Source organism: Cryptosporidium sp. chipmunk genotype I (genome assembly GCF_004936735.1).
Source record: "Cryptosporidium sp. chipmunk genotype I strain 37763 chromosome Unknown contig_53, whole genome shotgun sequence".
In the NCBI taxonomy this organism is placed as follows: Eukaryota; Apicomplexa; class Conoidasida; order Eucoccidiorida; family Cryptosporidiidae; genus Cryptosporidium; species Cryptosporidium sp. chipmunk genotype I.
Window position 1 is genome coordinate 50,615 of NW_027125600.1, and position 26,569 is coordinate 77,183.

At 28.3% G+C, this 26,569-nt stretch overlaps 8 protein-coding genes across 8 annotated transcripts; 5 read left to right on the forward strand and 3 right to left on the reverse strand.

Moving 5' to 3' along the window:
* Positions 1 to 642: 642 nt before the first annotated feature.
* On the forward strand, positions 643 to 3,429 carry ELE39_003436 (ICE-like protease p20 domain-containing; the record flags this gene model as incomplete). Its single annotated transcript, XM_067346422.1, has 1 exon — positions 643 to 3,429. One exon carries the CDS (start codon positions 643 to 645, stop codon positions 3,427 to 3,429), a length of 2,787 nt encoding a protein of 928 aa, XP_067200959.1.
* A 905-nt stretch (positions 3,430 to 4,334) lies between these two features.
* On the forward strand, positions 4,335 to 5,645 carry ELE39_003437 (uncharacterized protein; the record flags this gene model as incomplete). Its single annotated transcript, XM_067346423.1, has 1 exon — positions 4,335 to 5,645. One exon carries the CDS (start codon positions 4,335 to 4,337, stop codon positions 5,643 to 5,645), a length of 1,311 nt encoding a protein of 436 aa, XP_067200960.1.
* A 345-nt stretch (positions 5,646 to 5,990) lies between these two features.
* Positions 5,991 to 10,322, reverse strand: ELE39_003438 (uncharacterized protein; the record flags this gene model as incomplete). Its single annotated transcript, XM_067346424.1, has 1 exon — positions 5,991 to 10,322. The coding sequence occupies one exon, from the start codon at positions 10,320 to 10,322 to the stop codon at positions 5,991 to 5,993; it is 4,332 nt and encodes a 1,443-aa protein (XP_067200961.1).
* Positions 10,323 to 11,728: 1,406 nt separating this feature from the next.
* ELE39_003439 (inosine triphosphate pyrophosphatase) lies at positions 11,729 to 13,183 on the forward strand (the record flags this gene model as incomplete). Its single annotated transcript, XM_067346425.1, has 7 exons — positions 11,729 to 11,743; positions 11,832 to 11,847; positions 11,956 to 12,030; positions 12,132 to 12,270; positions 12,347 to 12,568; positions 12,636 to 12,708; positions 12,965 to 13,183. 7 exons carry the CDS (start codon positions 11,729 to 11,731, stop codon positions 13,181 to 13,183), a joined length of 759 nt encoding a protein of 252 aa, XP_067200962.1.
* A 310-nt stretch (positions 13,184 to 13,493) lies between these two features.
* On the forward strand, positions 13,494 to 16,997 carry ELE39_003440 (carboxypeptidase; the record flags this gene model as incomplete). The annotated part of the gene is made up of 1 exon (XM_067346426.1): positions 13,494 to 16,997. One exon carries the CDS (start codon positions 13,494 to 13,496, stop codon positions 16,995 to 16,997), a length of 3,504 nt encoding a protein of 1,167 aa, XP_067200963.1.
* Positions 16,998 to 17,086: 89 nt separating this feature from the next.
* ELE39_003442 (2xTPR domain containing) lies at positions 17,087 to 18,136 on the reverse strand (the record flags this gene model as incomplete). The annotated part of the gene is made up of 1 exon (XM_067346428.1): positions 17,087 to 18,136. The coding sequence occupies one exon, from the start codon at positions 18,134 to 18,136 to the stop codon at positions 17,087 to 17,089; it is 1,050 nt and encodes a 349-aa protein (XP_067200965.1).
* A 466-nt stretch (positions 18,137 to 18,602) lies between these two features.
* On the forward strand, positions 18,603 to 20,954 carry ELE39_003443 (uncharacterized protein; the record flags this gene model as incomplete). Its single annotated transcript, XM_067346429.1, has 1 exon — positions 18,603 to 20,954. The coding sequence occupies one exon, from the start codon at positions 18,603 to 18,605 to the stop codon at positions 20,952 to 20,954; it is 2,352 nt and encodes a 783-aa protein (XP_067200966.1).
* Positions 20,955 to 21,125: 171 nt separating this feature from the next.
* On the reverse strand, positions 21,126 to 26,228 carry ELE39_003444 (uncharacterized protein; the record flags this gene model as incomplete). The annotated part of the gene is made up of 1 exon (XM_067346430.1): positions 21,126 to 26,228. One exon carries the CDS (start codon positions 26,226 to 26,228, stop codon positions 21,126 to 21,128), a length of 5,103 nt encoding a protein of 1,700 aa, XP_067200967.1.
* Between the last annotated feature and the right edge of the window lie 341 nt (positions 26,229 to 26,569).

The following is a 26,569-nucleotide window of genomic DNA, read 5'->3' on the forward strand; positions in this document are numbered from 1 at the left end:
ACATTAACAATCTAACGCAAGCTTTCTTCCCTTCTCGCATTCTCTCTTTTCCTCTCCCCCCCCCCCTTCCCTCTCTTTCCCCCCTCTAAAATTTATTTGCCTAAAACACTGCATGCAAATTTATATAAAATGTTATATAAATGGCGGGCTTTTTCCTTTTTTAATTAATAATATGAACTAGAAATTGTTGTTCTTAATCCACACAATTAAAATATAAATTATTAGCAATACCAAAAAATAATAAATTTTTTTTTTTTTAAAGATTAGTTATTGTTGGAACTACATTTTAAAAAGAATAAATTAGGTCAGTAAATACAGAAAAACATATTTACACATATATTTGTGTTAAGTTCATGTAACTTTAAGTTAAATTAATATATTGGAAAATAAGTGAAAATTAAACACATATGATTGTTCTATTCTAATTGTTTTTTTTGAATTCTATTCTACTTGGAAATTATCACTATTAATTAACATTGACAATACAATTTGATTAAATTATATATTACAGGAAAACCCATAAAAACATTGGAAAAATATAACTAAAATAAGTAACAAGGAAGTATTAATTGATTTATATCTATATACATGTTAATGTATTTACGAAAGTTTTTTTTAATAACAAATAAAATAAAATAAAATATGAGTGGACATATCCCTAAGAAGAAGGCAGTCATTATTGGAATTAATTATGTGGAAACAGAAGGAATAAGTTTAAGAGGTTGTGCAAATGATGCAAAGTTAATGGCTTTGACATTAATGTCTCACTTCGATTTTAATGCATCAGATATAATCTTTCTGACTGACTGCGAGCCAGATAGAGGTTATGATACTTTGGTGGATTCTCAAGAACCAGTTTCTTTCTATGATAACTGGCCAAGAGACGAAATTCCACCAACAAAACATCATGATTCCAGAATATATCCAAATAAAAGGAATATTTTAACAGCAATAAATTGGTTAACTAGAGATGCAGAAGCTGGCGATATTCTAGTATTTTATTTTGCAGGACATGGAGTACAAGTAGATGTTTTAACATCATATGAAGGGGAAGGATATGACGAAGCTCTACTACCAGCAGATTCTACATTGTATTTGGCTTCAAATGGTTCTGATTTGGATGAATATAATGTATTACTTTGTAGTGAGCTTAAGGAGTTATTGCTATGTGTTCCTCCAGAAACTCAATTGAATGTAATTTTAGATTGTAATGGGGGTCAAACTATCTTGGATCCAGCTGGTAACTTAAATGGTATGTGGTATATTAAAGGTATAGTAACAAAAGGAATTTGGCCATTTCTATCAGCAACTAATAAGGTAAAAAGAGCACAATATAATTCGTCAGTATTTAAGGAAGAACAAATGGTTCATAGGCTTGTAAGGCCAAGATATGTACCTTGTGTTCAAGTTGGTAATACACAAAACTTAAAAGATCCAAGTCTTCAATCTACGCAATATGTTTCTCTATCATGTAAGGGATACTGCTTTTCTGCTGCTCCATGGAGTCAAATAGCTGCTGAAGCTTCGCTACCATTATTATCGGTTACAAGAAAGACTCAGGTAACTGACTCTTCAATGAGTTTATCAAGTAGTTCAGTTTCTGTTCCTTCTAACTCTCAATCATTTAATGGTACTGGGTTACTTTCATCCACAACAGAGTCCAAATTGGGTGTGATAGAGATTCCAATATCAAGAGGAGGAGCTTATAATATAATCCATGGGGTCTTTACTTGGTCATTTTGTAAAGCTATTAGCGATATAGCTACAGGAATATTACAACAAGGAAGACCAAGAAATGAGCTTTCATACAAGACGATTCTAGCAAGAGTAAGAGAGTATATTTCATGTTTGAAAACTTCGATACTTGCTCATTTAGATCAGAATCCAGAATTAACAATTCATTCAGGAGGAGCCGGTACAGTTTCCGAGTATTTTTGCTCTCCATTTGGAGGAGATAAAAGCATAGATTTTGACTTTGATCATTACTTTAGAATGACTGATAATTGTATAAGACATTTAAGAAAGAACCAGAACTTTTTAATACCTCAAGAAGCCTACAATTCGATGTTACAAGCCAATAAGAATGACAACTTAGTTTTCCATTCTGTTAACTTGAGTGTATTGAGTAAACCCATTCATTCATCTGAAAACCAGGTTTCACAAGAAGACTCTCCTCCAACATTTAGAGAAAATAATGATCAGGAAGACGAGAACAAAAAGCATGAGGTCAATCACTTGGAAAACAGGAAAACAGTGGATGCTAGTAAAAACGTTAATCAAGTATTAGGTTCTGGTTTAAGCTTACCTCCCACTTCAGCTCCCTCACCTGCTATAGGGCCTGTTTTAGGCTCAAGAATTGGTCAGTTCCCACCGAGTAATCAAATAAAGACATTTGATCAGGGATTTATACAAAATCCCAGTTTTAATTATAATGAAGATCATTCCTCCCATCTCGCAGCTTCATCAGTCAACTTGGTTCCCCCAACTGCAAGTCTATTTAATCCAATATTTAACAATAGAAACATAAATGAAGGTTTTCCTAATTACAATTTGAGTAATTTTGACTCAGAGAACAATCAGTTTACAGACACTAATAACTTAAGAATAAGTACAAATTCGAACTTGAATACACAAAATAAAGTTATGACTGGTGAACATTTACAGAGAAATGGTGAAGACAAACCTGTAATAGGATTTAATACTTTTAATCCTTACTCAATGTTTGTTGGACCAGAATCTTCTAATATTAGTAATAACAAAAACAAAAACTATGATCTCCATAATTTCAAATATCCTTTTGAACAAAGGTATGAATTAAAGCCAATACACGGAGTAATGCTTTCTAACCCTATCAAAAGTATTACACCAAGAAATATCTCTCAGTATAATCATCAAGTAACTCCAAACCAAAGATTTATTCAATCTCAAAGCAAACTGCACAACTTTCATATTTCTACAGGTATAAATCAATTCCCAATGTCTACATCCTCCTCTTCACAAGCTATAGCAACTAATACCCCTCCAACCCCACCAATTTCCTCGTATAGATCATTTGATCATCCAAATTATATCAATCAGACATCAAATTTAATTACCTACCCTCCCTTAACTATAATGCAATCAATAAACCAAAATTTAGTTGCTCCAGTTAGATCTCTTCCTAATTCAAATAATTTCTACCAGCAATTACCTCAAACTGGGCATTTTACAAGCTCTATAAATAGTCAATATACTAACTCGGAATATTGCTCCGATCACAAACTAGTAAATTTTGGGGTAAGTGAACAACTCTTACAAGCACCTAATGGATTTAATACTGTCAATCCATTCCCAAAATCCAATCAAATCAGCAATAGTCAATTTTATCCCACATCTTTTGTTAGTTATCCTCCCAAGCTACCAATGAATATGTTTGGCGCCAACATTTAACCAATAAATAAATAGAAATAGAATAAGATGGGATCTAATGTTATTTATTTTTATTGATTTATTCTCTTATTATTAATACTATTATTAATATCACCTTTAAATATTTAATTAGAAACTACACTTATTTAGAGGCTATATTAAATCTAAGGAGTGGTTTGTATTTCAATATGCACTTTATTCCTACATGTATGCATGCAATGCTTTATATAATTGCAAACCTGCAAATACAAGCTTGAATATACTATTAATATATTGTTTAAAACAGAAGTGCCTAATTTTAGCGGTAAAATTTGCGTTTATATTAATTTAATTAATTCTTGTTTACTTTCTTTAAATTATATTCTGTAATTATTTTTCAACACGTCAGTAAATCATATATTTTGCTTGCATTTGAACTACAACCCCGCCTTTTTAGATGGCGCCAAAATAGTGTGAGGTCCAGAATTTAATTTATTGGAATTAAATTGCATAAGAAATATTAAAAAAGAAAGAAACTTGAATTGGTCAATAGAATTAACTGCTTATATGTGAGAGTTTGCGTCTTTATTTATTAGTCTGTGTTCATAAATACACAACCAAATTAAAGATCCAGAAGGCTTATATTAAGAAGAGGAGTTTAGTTTCAATAGTTTAATAAAGTTTTTAATGTGGTAAACTTAGAAAACATTGATTATAAAGAAAAAAAAAGGATAATTTTAAAAATATAGTTAAAATTAATTTTCTAAATTTGGTCTTATGGGAATGATATGAAGTTAATTAAAAAATATTCCAAATTTGAAAACTTTTGAATTTGTTTCACATAACTTTTCTATTTATTAGATTTAGAAATCTGAAAGAAAGATAATTACATTTTCATATATTTATATCATATAAATACATAAAATCGTACTTTAAGTGAAAAAAAAATGGTAACAAGACTTTCTAATGAGTTTGCGAATTTTATCGAATCTTACCCTTTAAAAAGAATTACAATACCTTATTTAGATGGAATATGGACTTGGATTGATTGTAATCCTAAAGATCTCGAAAAAATAAGCAAAATAGATTCTCAAGAAAGTATTACAGATATTGAAGATATAACTGAAGATTACTACTCAAGAAAGACAGTGAAACAATTATCTAATAAAGATCAAGACAAGCTTAATAAACTAAATAGTGCTTCACAGAAATATAATAGTAACAATCATTTAAATAATGAAAATCACAAATCTGATGAATTTGACTCCATTGTTATACTTCATGGCCTTTCAGGTACTGCTGGTGAATACTTCATGTTTATGAAGAATATGTTAAAATGTGGATATAGAGTCATTTCTGTACAATATCCAATATATGAAGATATTAATGATTGGATTAGGTCATTTTCTCTTTTTTTGGATCAACTTGAATTGGATTCAATACATTTATATGGAAGTGATTTAGGAGGATATTTAAGTATTATGTTTTCACAAGAATTTCCAAATAGAGTAAAATCATTAATTTTATGTAATGCTTTTGTATCAACATTAAATTTGCCATTACCATCGATAGCTTCAACATTTTTATATTTTTGTCCACAATTTATTCTTATAAAGTTAATTTCTGAGATTTTCAAAAATAGAGAAATACTATACTCTCCAATAGAAGATATGGGATTTGATTCAACAATAACAAATACTCACAACAATAATAACTTATATGATAAATTATATAATCAATCATTAAATTTTGTGATTGGACAATTATATTCACTCTCAAATCACGATTTGGCTTCTAGATTAAGTTTTGTATTATCAGGTGATGAAACATCATCTATATTAAATTTAACAAGATTTTCAAGTTTATTAGATAATAAAAGAATCACATTTATTTCTAGTCCAGATAACTCCTTTGATGATCATAATTTCGTTAATTCTATTTTAAAATTTGAAAATGTTAAACTTGCACAACTTAAATACGGGGGGGATTTTCCTCATCTTTCAAATCCAGATGATATTTCCTTGTTTTGCCAAGTACATCTTAGAAACTGTAATGCTAAAAAATATAACTTTAAATCACCTAATAATAATAACAACAACAATGGTTTTTTAAATATTAAACAAGATTCTTTTACAAAGTTATCAAGCTTAAATTCAAATTCTAGTCTAACAACTACTTCCAGTTTTTATGAAATGCCTTATCCAGGAAATATTATTCATCATGAATCATCTTTTGATTATAATAATATGGTTAATTGAATTTCAAAGTAACCATTAATTTTATTTATTTATTTATCTATCTTTCTTAAAAAAAAAAAAAATTAAAAACCGCCTTTAATCTCTAAACTTTATTATTCTCCCCCCCCCTCAAAATATTAGTTACCTTGCATGCATGCAAAAATACAAAGTATAGGTATCATAGACATCTAAATTAAATTAAAATTTTCTCCAAAATAAATTCTGGGGGTGAAAAAAAAATATAGTTAAAAAGATGATTAAAATTAAATGTATACCTAATATAAATTAATAATCTATTTGTTAATACTAATGAAAGTTATTTGTTGAAAAACAATAGCCACTAATAATAAGTCCCCCAAAATAGCCTTAATGGTTTATTCTCTCTGTTATAGCAATATTCAATGGAATCAAAACTGAAATTGTGCCAATAATGATAACTATTCTTAATATAAAATAATATAATCTAATTGAAATTGAAGCTTTCCAAATATTTGAAGCTTTTCCGTATTCCTCATCTGAGATATATCTGAATTTAGATGATAGAGGAAATGGATCGTCTTCTATCATCAAAACTAACTCCTCTTCCAATAATCTATTTTTTTTCTTTTTATATTCATTCAAAGCTTCTAGAATAACTGAATATTCACAGAATTTTTCAGTTAATTGACTACAATATATTTCAGATCTAACCTTTCCATTAACGTTGCAAATACTGTTATAACAAGTATCTGAATTACCGTTTGAATCCATAATATCGTTATTTTTACTATTACCATTAATTATTTTACTAACATTACTTTCAAACTTCTCATCTTTTGTTTTTTCAACTAAATCCTTGTCATTATTCGTCTTCTTTTGGTATAAATTCAATAAACAGTACCAAATTTGATTCTTCAAGGCTATCGAAGAGTAGTAATATTTTAAAATAATATTAAAGTAAATCCAATCCAGTGTTAAGATCGTCAAAATATTAAAGGATGAGATCCTGGTAGCTAAATCCTGCTGAGTTTTAAAATTCATATTTATGGTATCGTTCATTCTTGCTCTTTTTCCTTTTCTATATTTCGTCTCCCCGACTGAGTTTGGCTGATCTTGTTCTTGTTCATTTTCATCACTCCTCTCCCCCTGATAAATATCTTCTCCAAAATCTGAACTTTTAACTCCTTCGTACTCTTTAAATTCTCTTAAATTACCACTGCTACCATTATTGTTCAATCTTACTGACCCGGTATTATCTGAATTCAGTTTACCTCCTTGTCTTGTAGAATTTGTATTATTCTTCATTAAAGGTACCAAAGTATCTCTTATTGTATCTAATATAGAAGGAACAAATTTTGGTCCTGACGGTATCTTTGGAAGAATTTCCTCAATATTAAATGGACCTCTTGTTATTAAATGCCAAAGAAGTCTATAAGACTTTGGCTTATCCATCCTAACTCCAATTCCCTTATTAAGAGCAATAGCATAATCCAAGATTGACTTGGGATCCCTACTATTTACTCCCTGCATAATGAATTTAAAAGCAGAAACTGGGTCTTTGTTAACACCAAAACTCCCTTCTAAAAACTGTTGAACCAAATTATGAGTTGAAGAAATATCTCCATTTGATGACGATCTTATTGAGTAATAGTGACTGCACCAAAGAGATGAATTTCTTTTTAATTTTATTATTTCTGGTACCTTCTCTTCATCAATTTCAAAATACGAGTCCAGACCCAAATCCAAGTTCATCCTTGAAAATATATTTTTTTCTTCTCCCCCTCCTTCTCTTACCGCTTGATGATAATTCCCATTTAAAAGACTTAGAAAATAATTATTTAATTTAATCACTAATTTAAGAAAAATTGAGCTATATAAAAAGTTGAAAACATTATGTAATTTCTTTAAGACTTTATACCATGGCTTTGGGTACCTATTATAACTCCCACTTCTAGGCCTCTGCCAAAGTTCCAGTAATCTATTAAATATATTAGGCTCTTCCACCTCATCCCCATCATCTGTTTCTCTTCCTCCATCAGATTCTCTTATTTTAAGTCTATTTTCCATATTCTCAAATTCATCATAATAGGATCTTGGCCTCATCCAACAACTTAGAAACTCAGATACCCTATTCTTCTCCTTTTTTGACATATTTCTAGAGTAACTTAAATCTAATCTGCCTCTTAATGTTGCATTTTGTGAATCAAATATATCGTAATACTTGAAATATGTCGAATTTAAATGGACTATTGTGTTATCAAAGCTTATTGGAACATTGAAAAATACCTCCTTTCTATTAGCCTTAACCAAACATAATTTTGATGAAGAAATCCCACTCATTTCCATATCAAATCTACTCGGATACAATGTTGAAAACTTATCATTACTTTCGTCCAATAAAATTACCTCGCATACACTTAATTTTTCATTCATCAAATTGCTCACTATACTCAAAAAATTCATATGCTTTTCTCTTAATTGGCTATATAACTCATTATTCGATACCATATTATTATTTATATCGGTACCTATATTTATATAGGTATCGTAATTTGTATTATTAAAAATTTTTTTTACTGCATTATTATAATATAAGATCGAATTTTCCTTCCATAAATCCTGTGAATTAATATGTCCTTCAATGAAACCCAATTCACTTAAAGTCATTTCTCTAAGAAGGGATCCTACAATATCTCCATTTTCATATGATCTTTTACTGAGTAAGCTTAAGAATTTTACATGGTTATTCTTTTTTACAACATGAGTTAAGTAATCTATAGAAGCAATGCATCTGCTTTCTTCAGTTTTGTATTTGGTGTCTGATCCTTTTAAAGTCAATACTGCTGAATTAAAGAAAGCAACAGCTCTTCCTCCCTCAGCTGAAAGCTTATAGTACTTTAAAGCTAAAGTATCGTTATGACCTCCTGGAGGAATTACTCCCATCTTACCTCCAGCATAAGCATGCGCAAGAATCAGCTGAGCATTTCCATCTCCAAGATCTGCTGCCAATTTCAAGTACTCACCAGCTATTGTTGAGTTCTTATCAACGTCAAGTCCAAGTTTATATATATAATAGTTAGCTAAAGCTGCAGCTGGAGGTTCTCCATGTCTTACAACTTGTCTCAAATAAGGACCAGAGTCTCTTTCTGTGCCTATTGTACCATCTAAATTTAGAAAAGCTCTCGCTAAAGCACCCTGAGGATCGCCTCTTCTTGCAGATTCTTCCCAAAGTTGAGCAGCTCTGTTGACGTCTCTCGCAATTCCACCAGCTTCATGTCCGTAATAGTAAAGCTCTCCCAAAGACGTCATTCCCTCAGGATCTCTATCGGCTGCAAGACTTTTAACCCACTCAGCATAATGCTTTGTTTCATGCTCTTTTGGCTTATTTTCTCTAAGAAGAGTAGATATCTCTGGTAAGAAAAGATCTCTATGATCACTTAGTGTCTTACTTGCAACAAAAATCAGAGGTTCAAGAGCCACAATACATCTGGAAGAAGAGGTTGAGGATATTCCAACAATAGAAGTGAGATTTCTTGGAACTCTATGAAGACTAAAAGCCGAAGAGTTTTTTAAATCATCATAGTGATATGTAATATCTGAAAGGCTATATCTCAAATAATATGAGTTAGCAAGCTGTCCAAAAACATCCTTATTCTTGGATGCTAATGCATAATTCATAAATACTAAATCAAAACCATTCTTTTCCAATGGGAAATAGATCTGGTCAGAATCCATATTATTGGAATATTTATGTGTATTATGATATAAGAAATATGTATTCTTAGAAGCTGAGGATTTGAAAACATCCATTTTAGATGTAGAATTGTCAACTCCTATCCATCCATGAGTGTTATTAACTAAAGGAGGATATCCCCAAGCAAACAATAATCCCATAATTGTGTAACAAAAACCACAATTAAATTTGGTTGCTCCTTTTAAGGCATATCTTAAAGCAATATCAATATTCCTTGGCCATCCATAAGGGAATTCTAATTTACCATCTTTATTAGGTATACCGTAAAACCATAGATACGTTAAAACTCCATAAGAATCTGCAATATTAAAACTAGATTTGGAAGTATCAATAATTCTAGTTAAGTTTGCATGAATCTCCAAAAAGTCTAAAGTCTTATCACTAGCAGGCTCAAACATCTCAAAGAGTCGATCGTAGACTGTTTTAGCATAGAAATCATCCATTTTAAATGTAGAATTCATTAATTTGCTTTTAATTATTTCAATTTCTTCTTTTAGAGTGGTTTGATTTGCACTTGTGCTATTCCTATTTTCCACGTAACCGTTTCTCGTACCATTATTTGTATCACTGTAATTATTAGTGTTGGTACTGGTATTATTCGTATTATTCGTATAAATATAGTTATCGATATAGGTATCAGTATCTTTATAAGTACCGGAGTTATTATGAGATTCGAGATCATTAGATTCATCATCACTTTCATCATCAAAATCACTTTGATTAAGTGACTCATTGGAGGTTTCTAGATTATCATTTTTTGTCGAGTCACTAATTTCAGATGATGTTTTTTCAATTTTAGTGACAGTTTCATTCAAAATTTGGCCTGTCTCCTGTAAAGAAGTGACGAATATTGAGTTAAATTCCAGAATATATATAAAGATTAGCAAGGCCAAAAATGATATATACTTTTTAGTTAGTTTGAGTCTAGTTATTTTTGCATTCTTCAAATTCTTCCGAAATTCCATGATCTTAAGAAATATTTAGTTAGAATTCCAATTTATATAATGATTGAAGGATTATTGGATTTAACAGTAGTAATGGCGATATTGATCCAATACAAATATGAATAGTGACCAGGAAATAATTCAAGATATTCAGTATATTTTAAAAAAATAATGATAATAATAATAATAATAATAATATTGTTTATTATTATATATTTAACCTTTAATGATTACTTATTTGAACTATCTTACCTTAGTAATATATTTGTATTGGTGCTGGTTATTGGATATTAATTATTTACCAACATAAGAATAAAGTTGGAAACTCCTTGGCTTAATATTTAGTATATAGTATTAAATAACTTATTTTTTTTAAAAAAAGAAAGTTTAATTATTTATTATTAATATTGTTAATTTTTCTTTTTTCCTTTAAATTACTTTTTAATTTTTTTTTACACGTAATTAATTAACCCCCTATTTCTTAGATACCAGTAAAAAATATCGACTTAAAAAAAAAAAGTAAAAATCTCAAATTCTAATTTTTTTCTTTAATCCTTTTGAATAGCTAAATCCACCTTATTTTTAATTTTAGATTCCCAAAACCTACGTTCTAATTATTTGGAGAAATCCTCTTAATATTATTTCTGTATTCTATTTTATTACATTTAATATGGTTTTTTTTTCTTATTCTCCTTCTTATCCCCCTCAATTACTAATTAAATATAATATTAGTACACACGTTGGCGCCAAAAATAATAATATTTGGCTCCAAGAATTATTAATTGTAATTATATGAGAAAAAATTTAATTAAAAGTTATACTAGCCTTTTTAATATGGAATGCAAACTCTTTATTTCTCACTCTTTATTTCTATATATTATAACTTTGCCTTCTTTAATATTTTAGAAATAATAACAAGAAAAAAAGTTCAAGGCTAGGTTAACATAATATTTTAAAGAATACTAGGAAATAAATATTATAGTTTTGTACTCACTCTCACACATTTACTCTTTTACTGTCTCACTAAAATGATGCTAACGGTATAGTTACCAGTTTAACAAGTATCTTAATTATTTCGTAATTAAATCAATTTGAATAACATGTTTTATTTTAGGCGGCAACCACCACCTAAGATGTAATGATAATCTATCTGACTGAAATTGATCTTAATAACGAATAATATTGGAGAAACTAATATATAAAAGAAGAATTCAAGAAAGTAATTAAAGATTTTTATTATTTGTGTTTCTACTTATTCTCCTACTTGCTGTAATTGAATTACTGTTGTAGAAGATAACATACTTATCGTGAGGATTTAAGCTTTTATGATTAATTATTTAATAGAAAAAGGTTAGCATAAATTTGGATTTATTTATTATAAAAAAGAAGGAAAAAGACTAATAGAGCGAAAATTAGACTTAATAAGAATGAAAGAATCTAAAGTAAGTTTATCGCATTATGTGAATAGTATTAATACAATTGCAACAAATAAAATAATATGAAAATGTTTTTTTTTTTCGTTAAATTTAGGTATATTTAGTATCAGGTAAGTAGAAAAGAGAGATGATAATAATCATAATGAAATTATTGGTAATGATAATCTAAATAATATCAAACATGAGAACTAAAGCAAACTTTAATTATTTATTCATAGGTAATAAAAAAAAAGCCGAAGAATTTTTGAAAATTTTGCATGGAAAATTAGATATTGAATTGGTTGATATTGACTGTAAGTTAGTTTCGTAATACATAAATATTAAATATAAATATTTTAATAATCTAATAATTAAACATTGTTCATATAATACTTTTATTGATGAATTACTAAAGTACCTGAATTTCAAGGATCTCCTGAGGAAATTACTATACACAAGTGTAAATCAGCCTATGAGAAAATTAAAAAGCCAGTTTTCGTAGAAGATACTTCACTTTGTTTTAATGCTTATAATGGGCTTCCTGGCCCATATGTGTAAGTTCTTCAAAATATATGAAATTATATACATATTCATGTTAACTATTTTTTTAATTTTTTATAAATCTTGTAGGAAATGGTTCCTCAAATCTGTGGGAGCCCAAGGACTGTATAATATGCTTGAAGTATATCAAGATAAATCTGCATATGCTGTGACTCTGATAGGATATTATGACGAAACAAAAATGTCTGAGCCCATAATTTTTGAAGGAAAAATTAATGGTGAAATTGTTAAACCAAGAGGTGAAAAAGGGTTCAGCTGGGATCCTATTTTCAAACCTAATGGCTATTCTTCGTAAGTTTAAATACTTTCTATTATTATTAATATCAATTTTTAACTATAATAATTTATTTATTGCCAGAACATTCTCTGAAATGGATATAGATGTTAAAAACCAAATTTCTCATAGATATTTGTGTTTAATGAAAGTTTTGGTAAGTTCTTTGGTCTATTATCGCAAATTTTAAAAAATGAGACCAATTTTCAATAATATTTTATTTACTATTAACCTTGTATTCATTTTATTTGTACCCATTTTTTCTCGTTTTAATATTTTATTGATCGACTTTAATTAGAACTACTTTGAAAAACTAGAATAAATTATCTATCTAAACTCAATATTATTCTTTTTGTGCAATTTTACTCTAATTGCTGTCCATTACGTGTAAAACAATAATATTTAAATTCCAGGGTCTGTCAAGATTGCATTTCACATCAGTTTTTAAATCAATTAATTATTCTATTTATTTTAAATTAAACTTGATAATGTTTTATAAATTCAAGAATGGAAGAATACCGTCAAACTCTAATTTAATTATCTCAAATTTTAATAATATAGGTACTATTGATAATTGTACACACAAATGTGGTTTGGCGCCAAACCAAAAAAAAAAGTTACATGAAGAGTAATTAAATTAATAAAAAGATAGAGTATTATTCAATCAAATTAAATAACTCAAAAAAGACTCAAATACTAATTTTAATCTTTTATTAAGAAGATATGTCTATATTTGAAACAATCTGAATCATTGAGAAAATATATAGAAAAGACTCCACTATCAAATTTATAAATTACAACTTTTGATATCAACATTAAATAAAATTATATTTTGTAAATAAAAATATTTGTTTATGCATTTAAATATATATATGCCAACATATCTCCTAAGTACCAGGAAATATAAATTTAGTGCAGTAAATATTTAAACTTTATAATAAAATGGTCATAAAACTAAATATACCTACGCTAATACTGCTACTATTAGTATATAATGGTATTGTATACGGATTTGAAATCGGGAGTATTGGGTCATACATAAGGTCTTTAGTGGGATTTAATAGAACAAATGACTCATCTAATGAACAATTAAAATTCAATTATAAGAGTTATATGCAACACTTAGATCTTCTGCAAGAATTAGAATCTAAATGTTCAAATATTATGAAGATCTACAAGTATGACAGTAAAAAAGGATTGTATTGTGGGGAATCAAAATGCCAGTACTTTCATATTAAGCTTGGATTATCAAATATTAATTATGATTTGCCAAATGTATTGTTTGTTTCAGGAATACATGGAGATGAGAAATTAGGTGTAGAAATTGCCACTGAATTAGTAAGCTCTATTTGTGATCAATATATTAATCACGGGAATGTTGGAATAAATTATCTTTTAAGTACCAGGAATATATGGATCATTCCAATAGCCAATCCTTGGGGCTTCTATCACAATAAAAGAACTGAGGAAGAAATTGATGTTAATAGGGATTTCCCTTCAAAAAGTGGAGAAAATTGTCTTAAAAGTGAAAGCTCTAGGATGATTTATGATCTGTTTAATTTGAATTCATTTGTGTTTGTTGCAGCTTTACATGGTGGTTTAAGGAGTATTTCTTATGGAAATGGATACTTTGATGAAAATGATGATAATAACAAAATCTTTGAATTTATCGCTAAAGACTTACAAGTATCGGCTGGTAAAATGCTAAATAATAATGATGATGTTAACAAATTAACTTATTACTATGATCAAATTGGTAATATTGCAGAAACTGTATATCCAGTAAAAGGAGGATTTGAAGATTGGTCTTTATATGGATATAATGTAAATCATATTCTATGTAGTGACTATCTACAAAAATCCCACCCTGCAAACAAAGGAGGATCTTTAACATTCCTAGTAGAAACAGATCACCAAAAAACACCTAATCAAGATTCTCTAGGATCTAAGTCTGACCTATTTAGTCTTATTGACCTCGATAAACTTTCCATCCAACCATCTCATATTACCAGAAATATTAGAATGCTACTTAAACTTGCTGAATATGCTTATCCAGATATTATTTTCTTTAATAAGCCACCAGGTACCGTTTATTTTGGTCAAACTTTTGTTCTATATTTAGCCGTAATTGGTTGCTATTCTTTCAGTAACTTAAGACTTAAACTTGAAAGTAACAATCATATTAACTCCACTTCAAACCCAAGCTTCGAACAGCAATCTATATATCTCAACTTTTATGTCAATGAAGGATTAGACGGACCGCAAAGCACCATTTACTACAAAAGATGCTCCTCTATTTTTCTAAACAACCAAGAAATCAAAGATATACTTAACAATGATTCGTTTTATGCATCTAAAAACAAATGTAATGACTCAAATCTACTCACCAAAATTGTTAATCGAAGTTTTAGAGTCAAAAATAAATGTAAATCCATCTTTCAGTTTAATAAATTTAAACCTATTAAAATTTTAGTTAAGGTACCGAATGAGACAAAAATTATTAGCTCTATTAATGGTGAAATTCAGAATTTCAAGTTTAAAGTTGAATTAGAATTCGATACTGAACTCACCCAAACCATTTCATATTCCAACAAAAACTTATTTGAGAAATTTACAAAACTCAGATCTTCTCAAAATGGAAATAAAACTGACAGGCCTATTATCTTTCCAATTTCACAAAAGAATATTTCATTTGAACAAACACAAAAATTAGAATTACAATCAGATTCAAACTCAGATGGCCAATCCCAGTCCTTATTGTTATCTGGATTCCAAATGAAAATTACAAAACCTCAGGAAGTATTGCAAATAGAATTCTCCAGCTGTTCTGAATCTTCCAAACAAAATATTGCCAAGTGGAATAAATCTTGTCTGAATTTTCATGAATTTACCAAAAAGGCCTTAAACATTCAAAAACCATCATATAAAGACTCTAAATCATTTTCTAATATTTTTCACTACCTTGAATCAAATGTAATTGGGAATTCTATAAATTACAGAGTATTCCAAGACAACATTAAATATATTCAAGAGAATTCAAATAATGAATTAGAGGGTAATTTATATATTATTCCAAGTGAACCAAGAACTTCAATAATTAGTAAAATTGCAACAAATGGTATTCAAAATATAGAAATAGTCAAACCTATACCTTCCTTGTTGGAAAATGAGAGCAAGATTTCAACAACTTTACCTTATTTTAACAACATTACCTTGGAACTCGCAGTTACCGTTAGTAATGAACCTAAAAGTAACGGTGAATATGTAATTCTTAAATTTGCAGAATTTCTGAATCTTTTAAGCCATAATATCTCTAGATACCACAATATTGAGAAGATCTTGATTAACTCCAATCGGAAATTAAATTTTGTGGGAATTATTTCAATTAGTGATTTTCACGGAGATGATAATGAAGAATTTCCATTTCAAAACATTAAAGCTATTTCTAGACAAAGAATTTATGAAATGGTAACTGAAGTTCAAAATAAAGAAGACTTTCACAAGTTTAATGGAGAAAGCAATATAGAACTACTTGAAAAATACTATATTATTTTAAGGTACCTTAAAAATAACTTAATTTCAGTAGCACTAGGAAAAGTCCATATAGATAGATACATTAAAAACTCTCTTGGAATGAATATAGAAGAATTACAAACTCTTAAAAACACGAATATAAATTTAATGGAAGATTTTAACAACAATTTTAAAGGTTATAATAATATTCAAGAAGAGAATAAGAGTAATAATGAAGAACCAATAACTGGTTTAAAGGAACAACTGAAATCCTGGTGGTATAATAACTCTAAAGATTATATGGATTTTAGATTGGTTTTAGTTTTTTGTGGACTATTAATGATAATATTTGTAATAATATTAATATCAATTAAAATAATGAGACACTATAATTGGGTACCTTTAAAATCTTTAAAACTTGAATTTAAGAAAAGGTTTAGAACTAATTCAAAGATATTTATAATAGACATTTTAGACGATGAAGATTCTGATAGAAGCCAAGACAAAGAAAAGAGAAAGAAGAGAAGAGTCAAATCTAGAAAGATTTATGACTCACAAGATATGAGTTACACTCCTAGGAGTGATTATTTATCAAACAAAAACTATACTCTTTCTCAAAGGTTCAACACTAACAATTCTGAAACAAGTGAAAAGGCTAGAGATACACCATCAAATAGTCCAAGCTCTAAAGAATTTAAATTGTCCAATTTAAATCTTAGCTTAAGCCACTCTTCACTATCATCTTTCGATAACTTTAAATCCAGATCCAATACTGTGAAAGAACTTGAAATAATTGAAATGGAGAGAAACTTAGATATTGGAATTGCGAATCCGAATCCGAATAACAATATAAGCAAAAATACCTATACCGAATTATCTACATCTATTTCAAAAAATATGTCTCAAAACCAAGAAGATACCCATGATTATTAAATTTTGGTTATTTAGTCCTAAAATCCTCATTATAGATAGATAAGAATTAAAAAATTCTAAGATTCTTTAAGAAAAAACCAATAGATCTCCTATAAACCCTTTATTCTACTTGTATAATAATCCAACAGCTCACTAGCTATCATCGACATTGTAATTTCTGCTTTATTTTTATTATAAGTATCGGTATCGATGTCAGTATCAATATTATTATCTTTTTTATTATTATTAAAATTAGAATGATTTTCTGAGTAGAAATTAATTATTTGTTTAATAGCAAGTTGAGTAAGTTTGTGGTCATTATCAGAAATAGTGAAATTCTCAACATTAGAATTGCTATTTTTATTTTGGTTATAGTCAGTATTATTTAAAAGATTACATTGTAGAATTCCCCAAAGAGCTCTTAAATTTGACTTTTGGATATTTAAAGCTAAACAAAAGTATTGTCTAGATCTAGAATAATCCCCAAGAGCTAAATGTAAGTCTGCTATTATATTAATAGTTTCAATATTTTGAGGTTCATGAAGTAGAATTTCCTCCATACAAAAGAGAGCAGATTCATATTCTAATGTGTGAGTAAGAAGATAATAAGCTTTAATTTTCCAAGCATTGACATCCATAATGCATTCCCTTAGATGTTCATCCACTAATGATTCATTATTCTCAAAAAGTACTGAGATAACTCTCCTTCTAATTTCAAGATCTTCAGGATCAATCTTTAACAGCTGTCTATATACATCCAAAGCTTTCTCAATTTCTCCTCTACTTTCCAACAACATACCTACAAGTCTTTTATATCTAAATGTTTTCCCATGTTTTTTATTCAGTTCATCCATACAGTACTTTTGCCATTTTGAAATCTTATTTCTATGTCCATCCTCTTCATATTTAACTTGGAAATGAAATGTTGATATTGCAATACTTTCCATTACATCCCATTTTCTCTCTCCTAGTTTTCTATTATGATCCAAAATGAGTGTTGTCCCTAATAACATTACAAGCTCAACATAATTGAGTGCTTTGTACTTTTCAAAGTAGCTATAAAGTTCTTTGTATGGCAAATTCTGAATTTCTTTTAAATTCACTATCTCGCTTTGACCTGAGCTGTTCCCCTTGCTTTGCTCACTTATGACTCTACCCATTGTGAACTAAAAAGCAGCAAAATATACAGTAAAAAAGAGTAAAATATAAAGGGTTTGAAAATTTCTTTGACTGATTTAATCGCTGTACTTGCCCCAAATTTTTCTATACTTAACAAAAAAAAAATCTACCTTAAAATTAATCCTATTTTTTCCCTTTGAGACCCCTCTTTATTTTCCTGCGAAAATAGTAACAAAGTGCCTCTCCACTTGTTGGCGCCAAAATGCAGCCAATTAAATATTAATAGTCGAAAAAGACTATTATTGATACAAAAGGAAAAAAAAATCAAAAATAAAAATACTTGAAATAGTAACAAAAAAACCTTTAAAAAAAGGAGAAAGTAGGATTCAATTTACTTTATCTTTTTAAAGATACAGAAGTTAAGAAAATTGATTTATATTATCCCAATTGTATTAATTGTTTTATATCAAGATTTTTTGTATCTAAATAATATCATTACACGTAATGATGACGTGTTTTACAAATAAGTGTATATGGTTGTTGGTTTTCTCATACCTTTTGAGTTTTCTTGGTATAGTAGAGACATCATCTTCAGGTAAAATAGATACATCTCAGTTAGATTCTATTTGGAATAATTATTTGATGTTTGGCGATGCACCAAAAGGTAAATTAAAGTCTATTTCCAGTATGTTAGACAGCTTTGCTTTGGAGCAGAAACCCATTATTAGTAAAAGGATTGAGAAGCCGAAAGAATTTAAAGCTGAGAAAGTTAAAATCAATGAATTTGTTGAACCAGAAAATAAAGTAGAAAAATTTCTGACTGAATTGGATGATATAAAAATAGAAGGAATCAACGGAAGAACTTACTTTCCTGAAAACGTTAAAAAATTGGATGAACTTCCAAAGCCAGTATATTTGGAAAGATCTAAAGTAGTGTCTCTTTTGGCTAAAGATAAAAACTTGGACTTATTTACAAATGACAATTTACCACCAGAGTATGATTTTCTGGAGAGTATAGTTTCTCTTAATAATAAAACATTGGAAATGTCTGGTTTGAATTTATTACAGGGCTTTGTATCTGATATTGATTCAATTTGTAGACTTTCAGTTAAATGGTTTGAAAATTATCCAAAATTTGTACAAGTTTTAAGGAAAATTGATAACCAGATTTTAGGTTATTATAAACCAAAAAATAAGGGAAGTGACTTAAGCTCTGGTAAAAAAGTTAGGTTAAGTAGAAGATTTACTAATGATTGGATTAATTTCCTTAACTTGTTGAAGACCATTGAAATTGATTCTAAAACTTACAGACAAAACAGAAGAATGCTTAGAAAGTTCAAGGAAATTAACCACAAAGATCTTAAACAGTATCGTAGAAACATTTACAATGAACTACAGCTATTTAACAATTTACTTTTGAGTATTATATTAAAGCTAAGCTTTTATATTCAATATATCGTATACTTTCCAAATACTGGCAAACTTTTTGGTAAAAAAGAAGATTATGGTTATATTAGTCAATTCAAAAAAGAATATCAAAAACAGTTTTCTAATGAACAAAATGATTTAATTAAACTTAATAGGATTGACATTTATGTAAACAGAATTCCAGGAAATATTCTTAAAGAAGTGCGAACATCTATTTCCTCTTGTTCCGGAGTTGTCCAAATATTACATGGATATGGAATTTATCTAGACTCTACTCCAAGCGATATTATTTCATTATATCTCCAATTTAAACGTATTACAAGAATACTCTTAAATGTTTATAATAGTGAAACAAATCATATATTTGAAAAATCAAAAAGTAATCATAATGTTTTATTAAAAGATTTGAGATCTAATTACGATAATAATAATGAATACTCCAAACATATTTTTGACCAAAAGTTTGTTCCAAATAAAATTGGTTTCAAACCATTCCAAATCCAGGAAGAAGACCATAAAGTTCAAGAAAAAAGAAGACTTCAAAATCCAAAGCATAAAGTAAACTGCTCCAATATTAATAAAGATCCCACTGAAATAAAATTTAACTTTCTCTCAAAAGAATCAGCTGAAAAATTTTTCAACGAAAACGAAAGAAATCTTTTTTATTTAATTAGTCAGGATCTTACCGCTCATCAACTTAAAAAAGGAATGGAGCTTAATATTTCTAAAAAAAGACCATCAGGAGCTTCTGGGCTTATTATTTTCAGCCAGAAATACGACATTGAATCCGAATATGACTGTACCGCCAAAATCCTACATAATGGAAATGTTGAAATAAACTTTAACAAAAATATGCTTTCTGGATTTAGTGATAGAATCAGAACATGGTTTACAAATACATATTTAAAACACTTTTATAACAACAACAAAAACAACACTATCCCTCTTCAATTTAAACTTATAATTGCTTGTCCATATGTTACTCCAAAAAATTGCATGCAGAATAATTGTGACGGCATGAATGACGTGTATATGTTAATATATTTAGTAGGAAAATTAAAAGGATATGATGATGACTGGAAGATTGTTACTGAGTTTAATGCAATTACTGGAGACACCAGTATGCAGTGGAAGATTGCTTCAATCTTGATTCCAGATATTCAGTCTCACGTGGGAAAGATGTGTCCAGTACAAGCAAACTCTTTAAAATCTGAAATCTTAAAAACATCCAGGCGTGTAGTTTTTAAGAATCCATTGGAATTTGAAGATTTATCTGAAGAGTTCAGGTATGAGAATAGCAATATTAAAAGATCAATTATAAGAAATTGTCTTAATTACGTACAAGAGGAAACAGTTATTGAGTTTGAAACTAATGATGGAAGAGATCATGGAATGGCTATATGTAAAAACAATCATTTATATATAAGTTAGAAATTATTTTTGTATTAGACTTATTTGAAAAACATAAAAAAGAAGAAGAGACACTCTATATCGATTTATATTCAATTCAGAAAACAAATAAAAATCTATTAACTTATAAAGGTGATATCTTAGTCTAAATGATATCACAAGCAAGAATCTATTACTTAGGCTTAAATTTAATTATACATATTTTTTATTTAAATATTGTTTTCTAATTAAAAGTACCAATTTCTTGGCCTTTAAATTTACTTCCTGGCTTGTATTTTGACTAACTAAATTTGTTAGCTTATTATAAAGCCAAACAAAATTGTAATTAATGCTACTTGTATTAAATATAAAATTAAATGAAATTGAATTTTTTATTGAAAATTCCTCAAATTCTTGTTCTTGACTAATAAATTTTGACAAATTTTCCAAATCTAATTCATCCAAAGATTTATTCAATATTGAATTGTTTTCATTGTTCAATCTATTTAGTATACTTAATATATATAAATCAAACTTTATTAAAACAATTCTTTTGCTTTGAAACTCTTCTCTATCTAATAATTTGTAGTTATTTAAGTCTTTAAATTCCATTAATGACTCTAAATTGCACCATTCTGATGAAATCTTACTCAATCCTTTAGTAAAATATGAACTTCGTAGATTTTCCAACTCTTGTTCAAGTAAAAAAATTTCTGATAAAACTTTAAAAGTCATATCAAAGATACTTTCATTATTAGAATTTGAATTATTTGAAAATAATACACTAAACAAAACTTTAATAATATCTTCAACTTTTGAGATACTTTTGTTGATATTTCTTTCCAGAATACAACTTAAAACTAAAACTAGTAAGTCCTTCATCACTCCAAACTCCATACTTAATTTTATCTGGTCCTCATAAGGTAAATAGTTCAGTTTCTTTAAAACCAAATACAAATCTTCCTCATTTACTAAATTGTGTTCTTTTAAGAATTCTTCAACTTTCGAAATTTCTATCTTACTTCCACTGCAAAATACTAAAAGTGAAAATTGTACAATTAATTCATATAAATGTATACTCATCATAATCTTTACCTCCAATTCATTAAAAGTCTTATCCATTAAATATAAATCCTCTTCAATATATAATAACTCCACTTGATTCTTTATTGAAATAATCTCCTTAAAGTTAAATTTGAGATATATCTCATTCATGAATTTATTATTATTAATCCGGTACCTATTAAAAACCACTAGTATATAATTAACCAAGTCAGCCGAGAATTTTGTAATTGAATTAGAGCTATTAGTACTTTCATTATTATTTCTTAAAGATGAAATTAATATGTAATATCCTACTAATTTAAAGTTATTAAATAATTTATATACTTGAGAAAAGCTATCTTGTTCATTCAAACCAGTATTTGACTTTGCTTTAAGGTAGGAATCTGAAATATAATATATTCTCTCCAGTAATAAATCATATAGCTTTTCAAAATCAGAACTAGCTATTAAACATTTAAATGATTGTAATGTTAAGTTATTTAACAATAAATATTCACTCCAATCCCTCAAAACTTTAATAGTAAGTTCATGGTCATTTCCAAGATATAGGTTTGAGATTACCCATGCACATTGAAATAAGCTGTAATGGCAATACATTTCTATAGCCTTATGGCATCTTCCTAATAATATATTTAAAACACAGTATTCGTGAAGTATGTTTGGATTTTCTCCAATAAAAACCGATATATTCTTTTGTATATTACAATTGTTTAAAGAATTTAAAGACTTTAGTTTCAATTGTAATTTGTCCAGCTTTATTATTACTAAAGATCTCATAGTAGTGTCGATATCATTAATATCTGAAAACTCAAAACCCTCTGAATATTTTGAATTCATATAGAAATTATACATCAACCATTTTATGAGTAAGTAATCATCGTTTGTATTTTGAAAGTTTTGAATAATTCTTGTAAAATTTTCATCATCAAATTGACTCATATTAATAATATCGAAATACTTTGAGTGTTTTTCTAAAAAATTCTTGAATAAAGATGAATCAAAATCAATCTGACCATTAATTAGATATAAATACTCAATAAATGAGTTTAAATTCTTGTTTAATCCTTTATTAATATTAGAATTAGTTGTCTCATACTCGTTCTCATTCTCAAAATATTTCTCAAGATGTAGTTCAATTAAATCTGATGACGAGTTTTTATGATTTAAGAACAAAATTAAATCAAGCATGATTTCATTATATTGTGGTTCATTTAAAGTCTTAATTATATGAGACTCAATGCTTTTAGAAATAAAAAAGTTCCCATCTTTATTAGTTTCTTTCAAAGTATTGAGCTTGTGTTTTAGCTTTAGTTCTAAAAGAATAGCAAGAACTTTAAGGCAAGTTTGATTGTTTTGCTGATAAAGGGTCTTGTTTGTTAGAAATATTAGAGAGTTTTTATTAATCAATTTATGTTTGGATCGACTTATGATGTCTTTAGAAATATCAAACAGCTGTAACATTTGTTCTTGACCTCCCACTAATAGTCTTAAATTGCTTTCATAAGTATTGTCAAAATCTATAACATCACGATACCATATTGACTTTGATTTAAAATGAAATTTATGAGTAATACTTCCTTTATGATCTGTATTAGGCCTAATTAATAGAATATCAGCAAAGATGTCTTCTTTATTTAATATTTTGCTACTAGATACCTTAACTTGTACAATACTAGTCTGATTTAGTTCATTAGATATTGCTAAATTAAATACAAAAGTAGAATTTTCTGAATCATTAAATTTACCAATACTTCCAACCTCTATCATACTTAAAGCAATATAATCATAATGTATTTTGGTTTTTTCCTTGAATACATTTTTAAGTTTAATTGCCTTCTTATCAAAAGATACTATAATCAGATTACCATGGTTTGTAACTAGTAGATAAATTTCCTCAAAGTCTTTTAAGTTATTGAAAACAATTATTCCATTTATAACTTTTTCAAGAATTGGCTTCTTAATTCCATGAATATGCTCTAATTGGCTAATATTGGAATTTAAAGCATACATAATCTCCATTTTCTCAAAAGAGTTAATACCTGTTTGATCTTTGTCAAGAGTTGAAAAAACTAACTTGTAAATGTAAATAGAGACAACTTCTTGGTCATTTCTTGTTTCTACTATTAATTGATTTGTTTTTACACTATCAAGCAGATTCTCTCCAAGATAGTCAATCTGAACCTTTTCATCCATAGCAACAAAGTAAACTGCATTTGAATATTCAATTCCTAATGCTAAATTTGAAGCTCTTAATCGAATGATATGGTCCTGTTTGATTCCAGCTTCAGAAGTAGTTCGAAGTCCAAAACTCCTTGGTAAAAGATTTATAATAAGCTCTCCATTTTCAAACTCTGGGCTTAAATGAGCAAATAAACATTTTCTTTTCTTGTAATTATATACAAGAATAACAGAGTATCGGTGTGTGTTAAAAATTAAAGAATTGAATAACTTTATTTGGCTATTAAAGAGTTTTCCATTATTAGAATTAAAGTTTTTAACGTGGAGATTCTGTTGAAGGTCAGACAAGGGGAGTGCTGGATCTTCTGTAAAAAAAGATGAAGGTTTTAATAGTACTAGCCAATCCAATTCTGACTCTGATACAAAGTCTAAGAGTTCAGACTTTTCATAAAATAAGAAGCGATATTTCTGGTCAGAAACTTTTCTATTAAAGATATCTTTTCGTTTTAAACCTTGAATATTACTCATATCAATCTTAATTTTAATGTTACTATATTGACTAATGTTATCAGGGTTAATATATAGCATTCCAAGATTCCCAAGACTTGTTGAATAAAAGATATACTCGGGATTGATTGGATTAATAGATATCTTTGAAATCTTCTCGTCTTTGCTCAACCCACTCAAACGATCGTAAATATAGCAACTAGTCACTCTTTGAGTAAATTCTCTATTACTTTCTAATAGATCCATACCAATAAGCCTCCCTTCACCACTTAAGAGATAAATAATATGAGAAAAGCCATTTGGAGAGACCAATTCATCAATCCACCCTCCTAAAGTGTTCATAATCCACTCCAGCTTCCATTCTGTTGTATTAAATAGAAAGACCTTTTTGTTTTTAGTTATACCTAACAAGTAAAGCCTTGTATTAAGCTCATAACTTAACACACTAAAGATTATTTCAGAGTTCAAGGGGTCTTTGTTTCTTTCCTTTTCGTTAAATGAAATACTAAATTTTCTTTTAATATTTATTTCATTGTTTTCCAATAAAGAAAACTCAACAATTTCATGATTCATTATTAAAAAAAATGTTCCTCGATTGATTCTAGCTTCCTTATCACCACGAACCAGTAAATTCCAGTAAATTCCTTGAAATTTTTGTATTTTGGAATTGTTTTTTCCTCTATCCTTATCTTTCTCTTTTTCTATTCCTTGAACCCTAATAGAATTGTTTATGGTTTCTTCAATTTTTATCTTTTCTATATTCTCAGACTTTTTGCAGTATCTAATAAGAGAACCATTTCCTTTAGATGTACTAATAATCATTTCAGAATTTAAATCTACAATACTTAAAATACTTCCTTGTATTAATGTTCTGTCATCTTCTAAGACTTGAAGAATACCACCATTCAGATTATTAATAATAATTATTTGACCACTTTTATATCCCAGAGCAAGCTTTTGACGATCTAACATTCCACTAATTGAAGTGATTTCTTCTTTAATAGGATGAAACCTTTTTAACAAGCTCTCAGGTTTATTCCTATCTTTCAAATCACTAATAGCTATCTTTAAAATCTCACCAGTTGTGTCTCCTACAAAAATCTGTCCATTATTATGATAAACCACATTCGCTTGGTTGTTGCAGCTTGCTGAATCAGAAAGCAGACTAATTCTAAGTTCATCAAACGCCATGTTGGTACTTTTTCTTTGTTCTGACTTTAACATAATTTCATTGCATAAACTATCTTCCAAGACTTCTTTTCCCACATAGTTCCCATCAATAATTTTCCAAAACCTTATCTTGTAATCAAGGTGAGTACTAACAATTAGGACCGTTTCTTCAGATAAATCCGAGCTTGTGAATATTGAAACCCCTATTGGTTTACTTTTTACTCCACAATATACGGATCCCAAAATTCGATTCTCCAAAGTGGTTGCAAGAATTAAGCTGTTCTTAGTTGAATAGACATAAAATCCCTTTTTCTCCTCGAGAGATAATGCACTTATACAGAACCAGTTGGGAGCAGGAGCTATCAGAATTCGGTTTTTGTCACAATCTAAAGTCATTTTCTTCAAACAGAGCTCCCTTTTAAGAAAAATAATAATTATAAACAAGTTGCGTGTTTTCTTTTCAAAATTGACAACTAATCCTACGGCTATTTTGCTGGCTCCGGTTTTTTGTTAATTTCTGCTTTAAAGATCTAAATCCCACCTTTTTGTTGCTCTTTTCCTCATTCTCTTTCCAACCTCAATCCAAACCGATAAACCCCAGCTATATCATGCAAATACACACACCAATCCTATTGTACAAACGAAATCTCAAATGAGCTATGATTCTTTAACTTTCTTCTTAGACTCAACTCTTTCTTTAAATATTTTTTGACCATTTAATTTTAAATGACGTTAAG